At 38.6% G+C, this 12,883-nt stretch overlaps 1 protein-coding gene across 1 annotated transcript; it reads right to left on the reverse strand.

The window, feature by feature from the left end:
* Window positions 1-195: 195 nt before the first annotated feature.
* Window positions 196-2,494, reverse strand: LOC140226760 (uncharacterized). Its single transcript, XM_072307190.1, has 2 exons — window positions 2,411-2,494; window positions 196-2,061 (listed from the first exon to the last, which is right to left on the reverse strand). Exon 2 carries the CDS (start codon window positions 1,994-1,996, stop codon window positions 920-922), a length of 1,077 nt encoding a protein of 358 aa, XP_072163291.1. The 5' UTR covers window positions 1,997-2,061; window positions 2,411-2,494; the 3' UTR covers window positions 196-919.
* Between the last annotated feature and the right edge of the window lie 10,389 nt (window positions 2,495-12,883).

Consider the following 12,883-nt stretch of genomic DNA (forward strand, 5'->3'; position numbering starts at 1 on the left):
CTCGTTGGTACCTGAGACAGAAAACTTAAATAACCAGCACACTTGAAAATTCCTTGTCTTTGCATATCGTCGCTGGGGTGATAAGACCTTGTATCTGCAATTTTGGTGAAAATGACTTTTTCTGATTATTGGTCAAATAATGGGTTAAGAGATGTCCTGTCCAAATCCCAACTGTCTTACTCCAAAAATGAAGCCACCACGGCATGCCAAAGGAAAGGCTATCCCATTCACCACAGTGCTTTGGCCGCCATGTTTTTTGGCTCTCCTGAACATTGGACATTTTGTAGATACGAGGTCTTATCGCCCCAGCGACAATATGTCATTCAAGATATATGCCCATATATGGCCATCCACTACCAGTGACTTTTTAAATGATTTTGCTACACAAGGAGAAGCACATCTTTGGAAATGGATCACCTCAAAAATACCCAACCTCAAGGTTAAAGTTAGAAAGATATTGCAAAGGTTTGATTTTTCATCCACAACTTCAAAGACTTTTTGGGAGTTATACATACAGGAATTAATGTTCATTTAATACTTAATGAGGATTACATACCACACAGTCATTTTTATCTTTTGTAATGATGAAATGGAATAAAAGCAGTGGTTACCATTGCCTTCCACTTTGTGACATCTTTTTTCACCCCTTGAGGCCGAGTCCCGTGTGTACTCGGGCAAGTGTTTATGGGAAATGCATATCGTAGCAAAATCAGTCCGTCCTCAACGGGTTAAGATGTGACATAGCAGGAAATAAAAATTTGCATATTTTGTCCAACACAGAGGGAGACATTCATATACAAACCTAATACAGATTTCCCAACGAACTTGAACAGTGAGCTGAAAAAGCCAGCAGCTCAACTCAGACACAACTGCGCAGACCTGCTGAAGCAGTGGCGGAGATGTTGTACCAAATGAAAGACTATCTGGATTTCTTAACATTCTCATTGCTGTCCTTTGCCCCAGGGGCAGGTGTGGTCTTGAGATACCCCAGGGAGCATATCGCCTGATACTGGTCTGGAATCTCCATGAGAGCGTGTAAGGCGAACGCAGTTTCAGCGTACTTTGCCTTGCTACACACCTGGTGAAAGTTAACAAACTGAAAATTGTCGAACCGCCTGCGCGGGAGATTGTCATCGTAGTACTCCATGTCATCCCATGGGCCGTCGCCGACACCGATGACGATGATGCTGATGGGATGGTTGGAGGCATCCACGATGGCCTGCGCTGTCCTCTCAGTGTCCTTGATTTGTCCATCTGTGACAATGAGGAGGAGGTGGTAAGACTGCTTGGCACTGGTGATCTCTATCGCTTTGCGTATGATGGGCTCGAAGCTGGTCGGCCCTCCAAGGCGTACCGTCCTTGCGACCTTATGGTACTTCTCGAGTACGTCTATAAATCCTACACACGGGAGACCTGAGTCTTTGAATGGAAAGACGGCCTCGTCTTGTGTCAATTTGTCACCAAAACCATACACGGGGATCATGTGATCAGAGTCAAATTGCTCCAGGGTTGATCCCATGATAGATAGGACTCGCTGGTAGGGGTTAAAGGTCTTGCTATTTGAGACATCGTGCAGGCAGTGGCATCCAAATATCTTCCTCCCTTGCCACTCGTTGCTGGCGCTGAAGTCCACGCCGATGATCATGTCGCTCCGCGAGATCCCAGCCAGCTTGATCGCCCGGGCCACCTCCTCGTAGGACGAGAAGCGGTCCAGGAATGCGCGGAAGGTGTTGCACTGGTCGAGCGAGAGCCCCAGCACGTCGAATAGTCTGGTCCTCTTGTAGCGGGAGTCAGCCCGCTTGATGGATCGAGGCTTGTCTTTCTTCTCATCCTCCTTCTTGGGCTGGTAGACCACGTAGAGTACCATGTAGGCGAATACAGCCACCACAAATAGTACCAGCTCCATGTTACTGTGTTGATTCAACAGAGACTGCTCCTTCAGTATAACACTCTGGAGGTCATCGACCACCATCATATCCTCCTTCGGTCCCCACATGTCCCCTCAGGTCGCTAGAAGTTGTCAGTAGGTACCGGTGCACACAGTCCCACACCTTAGCATTCCTGTATAGGGTGACACAGAATGAAATAGGACCACTAAGTTAGGCTATCCCCATCAATTTCACATAGATGCAAAGAATGAAAGCAAAACATGAATAGGTGTATTCACATTGAATGCTAAATATCACAATATTTTGTGTAGTATTTTGCCATGTGCATACAAATGCACTTGCGAAATACATCACAAAATATTGTGGTCTTTACGGGGGTAATAAAAACTTCGCTCAAAATGTGCATGCAAGATTAGAGTGTGAATAGAGTAACAAATACCACTGTGGTACATTTCTCATGTGACATAGGACATTCTGTGTGTCTTTTTCTTGTTGCAGATACATGCTTGCACAATGCTTACCAGAAATACCATGATAATTCCTGAATGAGAACAGTACCGAGTGAATTACTGCAGCATCTATTACCGTGGTAGTTTGTTGACGAGAACAGTCCCAACAAATGTGAAATCAGTTAATTACAGTAATAAAAACCAAGAAAGAACCACATAGTGGGTGGTCATCTTTCCCATTACATCAAAGTAAATGGCAGAGATGAAATTTCAACCTGAAACCATTACACTCACATTGCATTAATACACAGAAACTGAGAACCAACCACTATTGACTTTGGGTCCAAACATCAGTCGACCAATGAACACAGACTGTAAGAATTTCCTGCAAGACTCTTGTTAGCACAGCTGATGTGACAACCAACACTCTCAGAACTGAAACTGCAACCAGTGAACATAAAGTTCTCTTAAAAGGAACAAAAACTACACGAAAGACCCACACAAACCAAGGAGAAATTTTTTGCCATTCGAAACTCATGCTATCAAAGCCTCATCATGCAACCAATCACAGGCTACTAATGTCACACCTATATAAAAACCTGTCGCTATACGCTCTTGACATGTAACAGGATGAAGCAGTGAGATAAGAAGGGACTAAAAAACAAAACAAACAAACTCGCCATAGTCAAGTGGTATTCCACTTAACACACAGGAAACTCAGGAGCACAGCTGTAGTTACACATGATCCACAGAACACACTTCCTGTAGATAAAGTTACATCCTCCTCTCCCATTAGAATGGCATTGTGCTGACCATTGCCGTGTTCATGTTTGTAAACATTTGTATACTCTCTTGAGGATTACTTTTTTTTTTATTTATATGTTTTATTTCGAAATCACATAAAATCACAATATTTACAAATAATCATCAATCAGCAAACACGAGAAAAAGAAAAAAAAAAAAGAAGAAAAAGTGACAAGAGCAATTCAGAGATAAAATAAAAAGAGAACCACCATGATTCATCAATAAGTAGTAAGGTAAAGCTTCCTCAAAGACCCCCGTCTCATAACACACCCAGGAAGAATGGCTCCCCCAGTGGGGTCCCCAGGTCTGAAAGAGGACCATACCCTCTTATTCAACGACAAAAGTCACACCTTATCCTACACAATCAAAATTTACTCATCTAATCATCCCTCAAAACTACACATTCTCAACTCATCTCGAGACATCTTTAGCATTGTAATTCAAACCACTACATAAAGCCTAAATCAGACCTGGAAATCCCTGACAGGAAAAGATTACATTACAGACTGTTTAAAAAAAAAAAAAAAAAAAAAAAAAAAAAAAAAAAAAAAACTCTCTTGAGGATTACTGTAGTGTGATGCCATGAGAAGAGAAAAATGTCTTGGTATAGATATATATGTACAAGTATGATGCAATAATTTCAAGAGAATATGGACACTGGTCAAAAATCACAGTTTTTTTCAAGTCATGCTTATTTGTTGTGTGGACTTACTCCAAAGTACTGCAAAGTCATATGTCTTTTGCAACATAATGGTGAAGTAGGCTGTAACTTCATTTACTGAAAAAGAAGCGATGGGTTTATATTAACACTACACATTTATGCATACTAGCTAGTTAAAGCTTGTTTCTGTGATTTGGTGTTGTGTATCTTGACACAATGGGTGTGTGTGTGTGTGTGTTTTCATGAACTAGAGTTAATACTTCTCTTTTTCATATTGGGAGTTCCTTGTTGTTAATTTGTAATCATTTGTTCCAGTTGCAGGATTTTAAAAAGCCTCCTCATACAATCTACAATTATACAACTGGTCCCTGAATTGGCAACATACAATGAAATTCTAATTCTTGTTTCTCTCTCAGTAAGCTTTTTTTTTAAAATTTCCTGCTGATTCCTGTGCTAAATAAATAAATGAAACTAATCTTGTGTAATGATCATATCTCTCTATTAAAGCTTTAAACTTTAAAATCTAAAGGATCCAATATAATGACAAAAAGAATGATTTTTGTTTTTCAGCAAATTTGCTGAGAACTTGATGAATCAGTCGAACCGAAGAGAAAAAGGCAAAGAAGAGTTTCTTCATGCATTTGTGTAAGATCACTGTGCCACTGCCATGAACTGGCTTTAGCTCAGATAGTAGCACTGGAGCTATATAGTAACCAGTAGGTGACGGGTTCAAATCCCAGACTAATCCCTTCTTCTCACATGGCTTATTACGATGAAGATCAAACATGTGATCTTACTTGCAGAGAGGGACAACAACAACAACAAAATTATATTATATCATCACAATTGTGCAATAGTGCAATGTCATATTGATTGCACACATATAATGTTGTCCATCTCTTCCACAACTCGGATTAACTCACATTCACCCCGTGTTTTGTGTCATATTGCCCCATGCCCCCCATCTCGCACATCATCCACCCACACACACACATACCCTCATACCACCTCCAGCATCACAAATCTTCCATATCTCAGAAGTAATCCGCATCCCGATCAAATCAGACACCATCCCGGCTGCTGGCTTATCAACTCAGTATGACATCATAAAATGAAGCCAAATCCCATGCTGTGAAATCTAGAAGATGGCAAAGGTCTAGAGGACTGAAAAAAAAAAAGGAAAGAGAGAGAGAAAAAAAGAGAAAAAGCAATATATTCACATCATCTAGTGGCTTAAGCTGGATGCCCTCACATCTCCTCCATTTCCTTCTCTTTCTTTCTTCTCTACTTGCCATCAAATTACACTCAAATATGTAGTGTGTTTCTGACAAAGAGTTCACTTGCACAACATTCTAGCAAGATGCGGCTTTATTTCACCTCGAGCGTATATGCGGAGCATATCAGAAAGACAAACAAGCTAAAGTTACATCACTTTCCTATCACATTATTATTATTATTATTATTATTATTATTATTCTCATTATTATTATTATTCTTATTCTTATTCTTATTATTATTATTATTATTATTATTATTATTATTATTATTATTATTATTATTATTATTATTATTATTATCATTATTATTTCATTATCATCATCATCATCATTATTATTTCTATACTGAATTTTTACTTCTCAGAGAAATGGTTGTGTGTCAATGGGTTTTAAATTTACTTCATCAGACTCCCTTTAGGGATACAGTGTTTTACTGGTCTGTGAAACAACATTGTCTAAACTCCCAAGAAAATTCCTAAGAGTGAAGTCACATCATGTAGTGGGTGAAATGTTAATCTAAAATGCATGCTGAATATGCTATACAATGAATTATGCAACCTATTCAATCAATAGGTAATGTAAATAATGCTTCTATGTGTATATTTAGCTCAAACATTGAAGGAAAAAGCAGTGCAAATGATACTAGATTGGCATAAAATGTCTATTTAATGGAGAGCATCTATATGAAGCTATTGAACCAAAGACAATTATTCATTCATCCTACCCATCACACATCATAAAAGCTCAGTTTAAGGAGAAATTAAAAGTACATGGGCATTATCACAGTTAAAGGGTACATTTCAGGGATGCCACTTTATAATCTGTTTTCAAGGTGCATTACCCTCAATACAATACCATACTTTAGACAAAAATGCAAACAATTTTGTCTGTCCATGTTGCATATACTGAGTCTAGGAATGGAATAAAACACAAAGTTCAATAGAATTTTAGAGATATCTGTTCTGATCAATATTACGCCATTCAGCTGAAAAACAAAGTTTCAAATTTGCATTCATTATTTGACCTTCATAAGACAGTACATAGATGTCCGTCTAGCATTGCATACGTTACTCCAAAATTTTTCACTTTGGCAAAAATCATAATAGATTACTTCTTTGAAGCAATTTTTGGGCAAATCTACTTGTCATTACACTATTCTCAAAGACGGCATTATGGGGGGGGGGGGAGTAATATAGGGAAACAAAAAATAAAGTGACAACCCTGAAATGTATCTTTTTACAGTGAAAATGCCCACATGTAATACAACAGGGCAGCAAGGGCAAATATGTATGAGAAAAAAAAATAGATGACTGATACCCAACCCTTACAGGCTGGTATGGGCAGAAGTCAATGTTTACAAGAAAAGACTTCTCCAGAGGTGTAGGTAACAGTTTATGACTGAAGGAAACAGTTTAACACTCATTTAGTTTGGGATCAATATCTTTTCCTGTAAGACACAACACAATTAAGACACAAAACCAACCCACGCAACAAACATTGCATGTTTGCTCAAACACAAGGTTGATATCAATGCAGAACTGAAGCTAATTTTAGTACCTTGAAGGTTTTGATCAAATGATTAAATTTTTAATATTTTTTCCCTTCTGTTTGACAAAGACTAGTGTTTTAGGAGACAAGTGCTATTTTACTCAAACAGTAGGCAATGAAAGACTATTCAAAAGAAATTTATCCAAAATATTGACCCAAAATTGCCCAAAATTGGCTTACTGGTAAATCAAACCCATGTTTACAATTTTGTCTAAGGACCAAAACAAGCCCAAAGTGGGCACACCTTCCAGTATTGGCTGTTGTTTGGCAAACCTGATGTGTAATGCACATTTATGCAGTCAAAATTTGTATAATCCACGGACCAGATTTATACGCTACCTATTGAATTCTGGCCATCATGTTTACACAACATGAAAATTCAGGACAATTAAATCACAAACAAACATACACAGACACACAAATGCACACACAAATGCACACAAGCAAACAAAAGAAATCATTTGATACACATGCTAATAGAAATTGCTGCCAAGATTCAATTTGATTAACCCCACTTTGATACATTGCTCAAAATACTAAACATCATCAAAATGTCAAAATTATGAAATATCCAAATATTAATCCAAATATTAATGTGGATCACATTAAAACAATAATGTACTATACACAAACACTGTGGCCCGAATTCACGAAGGTGGTACAAATGAAACCATGGTTTAAACCATGGACAAAAACCATGGAATGCCAAGTGTCGCATGCGATATTTCGCTACGAAATCAGTCATTTCGTCGATGAAATGATTATTTTGTAAAGAAATGACAACATTTTGTAACTAAATGAACATTTCGTCCACAAAATGATAATTTTGTTAACGAAACAGTCATTTTGTCGACGAAATGACCAATTTCGTAACGAAATACTCTGTTTTACACTTGGCGCTCCATGGTTTTTGTCCATGGTTTAGACCATGGTTTTGTTTGTACCACCTTCGTGAATTCGGGCCTAAGACATTAACCCATTGAGGACGGTTTGATTTTGCTACAACACACATTTCCCATAGAACCCTGCCCCAGTACACTCGGGACTCGTCCTCAACGGGTTAAAAAAAAATCTTGAGACAATGAACTCCTGAAGCTACCAACTGTGATATTTAGTATGGCTGCACACATTGGCCCGAATTCACGAAGGTGGTACAAATGAAACCATGGTTTAAACCATGGACAAAAACCATGGAATGCCAAGTGTCGCATGCGATATTTCGCTATGAAATCGGTCATTTCGTCGATGAAATGATTATTTTGTAAAGAAATGACAACATTTTGTAACTAAATGAACATTTCGTCCACGAAATGATAATTTCGTTAACGAAACAGTCATTTTGTCGACAAAATGACCAATTTCGTAACGAAATATTCTGTTTGACACTTGGCGCTCCATGGTTTTTGTCCATGGTTTAGACCATGGTTTTGTTTGTACCACCTTCGTGAATTCGGGCCATTGTGTCTAAACCTTGGCTTTTAAACCTTCTCACAGGTTGTGTTATCCACTCTCACGTAATATTGGATACCTCAAGCACAGCACCATCACACCATTTCAAAGGTTTCTGCAAAACTGATGATTTACAAGGAAAATATCAATCCTCTTGTGATTTAGCAACCATAATATTTACTAGAGCCTGCATCTGAAATCTCAAATTTGGTTTACTTTATCCCAGAGATCCTACTCTGCTCCAGCGACATGCAGTGTACAGCTGTAAGTTGCAAGCTGAGCCTTGCAACTTTGCATCTCATGTCGTTGAACTAATTTCACCATCTCCAATCACCTCCGGAGATGATCACCCTCTTCTATCCCATGGCTGTCCTTCTCTTTTCCTGAAGTTATTCGTAATTTCTGTAATTTTTTTTTTTTTAACCAAGATAACACCTCTGTGAAGGAAGAAAAAAAAAAAGACAGAAGGAGAAGAAGAGAGAAGGAGAGAAAGGATGTTCACATACGCCTGACCTTTGAGAGCTGTAACGCATTCAATCAGCGAGCGTCTGAATCCGTATTAGAGTGCAAATTGTATCCATGTGTGTCATCCCAACATCTTACTGGATTTGCCAAAAGATGCATCGTCGCACTGTGCGGAGCGAGGCGGATCGGGTCTAATTTCCCTTGATGGTGAAAGGTGAGTTGCACAATTGTGGCGCCCTCGTGCCTGAAAGCGAAAGCGCATCGCGGGAGAGCATCGTCAGGCCAGTAGAGTAGGCCAAACCACACTGACACAATGAAACAAGAGAGATAGTTTCATTCACTCTTCACAGAATACATGTATATTGTGCATTATGTACATCAGCATACAGACACTTCAGGCCAGCAACAGATATTTAGCTAGCAAATACCGGAAAAAAATTGTCAAAACACGAACCTTTTCACAAAATTTTCTTGTTGTTGCGTGTTTTAAACTTTTACAGTATCTAACATCTACTAAATGTTTAACACACAGATTGCCAACCCTGCACATTTGTACTTGCTGTCCCTTGATAAATACATTATACATCAGTAATCCTAACATTGACCCAGTGTACAGTGGATTCCTATAATGATTTGCAGTGTACTTTGATACCCTATTTGACAATCAAGAACTTTTACTGGACATCCCCAATAAGATGAGAGTTTAAGGTATCTAATCTAAATTACAATCTGCTTACAAGCAAAAAGGACACATAGTTTATCCATAAACAAATTGTACACACCAACAATACAGTTATGAAAACACTCTATCATGAAACCAACACACACACTTTCTTTCACAAACCTCAAAATGCATATCACTCTATCCTGGAAAAAAAAAAAGTTGCCTAAATTGTAGGTTAAAAGTATTTGCATTACACCCAAGTTTAACCTCTGTCATGCAAAGGCATCCTCCTCACTCGGGAATATTCAAACAGGGTCATTTTTTTGTGTGTGCAATATTGCCGATGCACAGCAAAAAAAAAAAAAAAAAAATACACATTTCTAAATTGCATCCAAAATGAAGTAGTTTAAGCATTTATATAAATTATAGCTGACTACTGCAGGAAACACAGTAAATACTGTCAATTATTAGCAATAAAAAGTGAAATATTGACCCATAAATTTCCAGCAAGGAGATTAAGCAAGTCTTCATTTTTATTAAAATCATCTGAAATAAGACCATTTGGACAAATTCAAATATCCTACCTGATCATATTGACTGTTTAAACATCCATTTATCATCACTCAGGTTTAATTGACTATTGTTTTTCAAGCTAGCGATGCTATATGGAATGAGTAATCATTTATAATGCTTGATCCTTAATTTGTAGATTGCATGCTATTTGCATAACTACTGAAATTATAGTACACAGCGCAGAATAAGTGATGGGTTTCCAGAAGAGAATCAACTCATTACGCACATGGGCAGGTGGCTGCGTCATGTCTGATCCGCTTCAGTAAGGATTGGATGTGTGAGCTGACAGACTCTGACCAGCGAGCTTGTCACACATGTCTACACGCACTCATGCTGACTGGTGCCTTTAAATGGGCTCTTCAACTTTTTCATGGCATGTGGGCTTCAGTGAGACACACTGACCCAGTGGATGGTGAACCTGGCCACAAGATGACGTGGTAGGTGCATGGTTCTGACTGTCAGAGGAATTGTAGCATATAATACTGGGCCAATTCATGCAGGCGGGGTGTGTGAGAATCATGTCTGCCACTCTGCAGAGAAGCAAAATACTTTCCTAATGGGATAAAGCATTCAAGGCCCTTCTTGTAGGAGAAATATAACTCATGCTTGTCAAAGACTCAACATGTACTTCAATTCTCACAAAAGAACACACATGAGGAAAATCACACTTGTATGATAAATATTAAAATAAATGTAGAATATTCATCAACTGTTGTGTCAATCATACAACGACAGAAATAGGCAGCAAGCAGTACAGATCTTGCATGTCTTGCTGTCGGGGAAAAAGATTGGTTCTTAATATACAATTTTTTTTTGCATAATGACAATTTAGGATCCATAAGTTACTCACATTACCAACAGATTTTACCAACACAGTATCTAATGTATTTGCATTCACCAAAGCACTAATAAAATGGTCTGCCAATTGCTCTTTTTCTCATGATTGCTAAAACTAATTAAACTTGAAATATATCACTACTTATTCATGTGTTTTCTGTGTCTGTTAATCACATGATTACTATAAAGCAAGATGTTTTCGGGTATGACATTTTCACGAATTGGAGCCGATGGCCTTTTTTGTGGCATGAAATTTTTGGGAATTGTCATTGGCATTCAATGCATGTAGTGTAGACAAGAACTTTTGCAAAATTAAAATGCACGCAGACATTACTGACTTTACAGCACCAGACTACCATGCTCTACATTTATCTAGACTCAATTCACAGCCCATCATATCTACATTACTGCATAGAAGTTATAACATTAAAAGTCCCTCACTGTATAGGATGATCTATCTGATGAAGATATGAATATACAGGGTAGTAGTCTTAAACAGTGCAGGGCAAACTACATTTGTATAAAGGCTGGAAACTACTGGTGAGATTATGTTACAGATTGGAAAATTAGGGAACCTATTACAAAGAGATCTATCAATTCTCAATGATTAGCACATGAGCACACCACACACATGCACCATACAGACACACACAAACATGCACACAGGGGTACACTTGAGGCGTGGTTAGACTTGCAAAAGATCGCGAAGTTTAAGATCGCGATCTTTAAGATCTCCAAGTTTTGCCAGTGTGACCGCAAACTTCCATCAAAACTTCCCACTCCAACTAGGGATATTTCCCTCACCCCCGTCAAACTTCTGGATCTGTTTGCGGGCAGTGTCTCCGAAGCGTGAGGCCATTGTCATGTACAGACGTGCATTGTTATGTCAATCACTGGCTGTTGAACAGCGCACTCTTTCTTCTTTCTTGCGCGTGCGTACCAATGACCCAAACGTCGCGATCTTAATCTTCTCGATCTTTTGCCAGTCCGAACGCGCCTTTGTATGAGAGAATACAAAGCACGCACAAGGATTGGAATTACATACCAATAGACAATGAAGGAGTTATGCATATACTAAGAGACACACGATTACTGCATATGAATTCTAATATATCCAATTATGAACACTACCTTATATCTGAGTCTCTGGGAATGATCCACATGTGGATTTCAATAACCTAATTGTCAAGATGGTTGTATGATGCTGTATTACATACATTGAAGTTTTCACTCACATGCACATACAATAATGTGTACATATACACTCTGTACCTGCAGATAATCACAAGAAAGGCTTCATTCCTCTGCTCAGTAATATTCCATTGAAATGAAGTTTAATGAAGTTTGATACTTTGCTCACAAAAAGAAGTCTCAAATGAAAAAAAAAAAATTGTATCGTCAAAACTTTCATCACAACACTGTTTTGTAGATATTTTCCATACTCAACACCTCTCTCCCCCCCCCCCCAGAAAAAAATATTGGTGGTGATGGTAGCAGTAGGTGTGGTAGGAGGGGGCTTCTGTACACTTCATACACATATTGATACAATTTATGTGGCAATATTGTACAACACTGCAGTTTATGTGTCTAAACACCTGCTACTGTATGACGAGTGTATTATTCTCTTGATATCCAAGCCTTGCAATGCCCACTGATAACTCCCCCCCCCCTCCCCTCTCAAATTGAGATTTAATTGGATCATATATCTGAAAACTAATTTCAAGTGTTTGGTCAACCTCCACTGAGCATTTAATAAACACTCCGTCTAGACTCGTCTAGATTCAATGGCAGCATATCTATACAGCATTGTGGTTGGAAGCCCCAGTCCGCCCCCCTTTTTTTTTCCGGGGGGGGGGGGGGGGTATTCTTAATCATCATTTCCTTTTAAAGTAGAATGATACTACTAGAACTGCATGTGGATTGGTAAGATTTCATAGTATGGGCTACCGGAACTCCTGGGCCCCATTTCACAAACAGGAAGAGTTGCTATCAAATCAAGATAGCAACTCTTCCAGGAATGGAAACTGTCATGGCAATGACAAGAATCCAGCTTCTTGATTGGCTGTTGCTATGGGAAGTTGCCATTCCAGCAAGAGTTGCTATCCTAACATCTTTGATAGAATGGGGCCCTTGGCTAATTTTCCTCACCTAGAGCGATGTCAAAATACTTTAAAGTAGGATCATCTGGTGGGGGGGGGGGGGAGGAGACTCTTAAGATAAATTTTATCTATAAAGATGACACAGACAAATAATGCTGTATTTTTACC

The sequence above is a fragment of the Diadema setosum genome, chromosome 4 (genome assembly GCF_964275005.1).
Source record: "Diadema setosum chromosome 4, eeDiaSeto1, whole genome shotgun sequence".
Taxonomy (NCBI): Eukaryota; Metazoa; Echinodermata; class Echinoidea; order Diadematoida; family Diadematidae; genus Diadema; species Diadema setosum.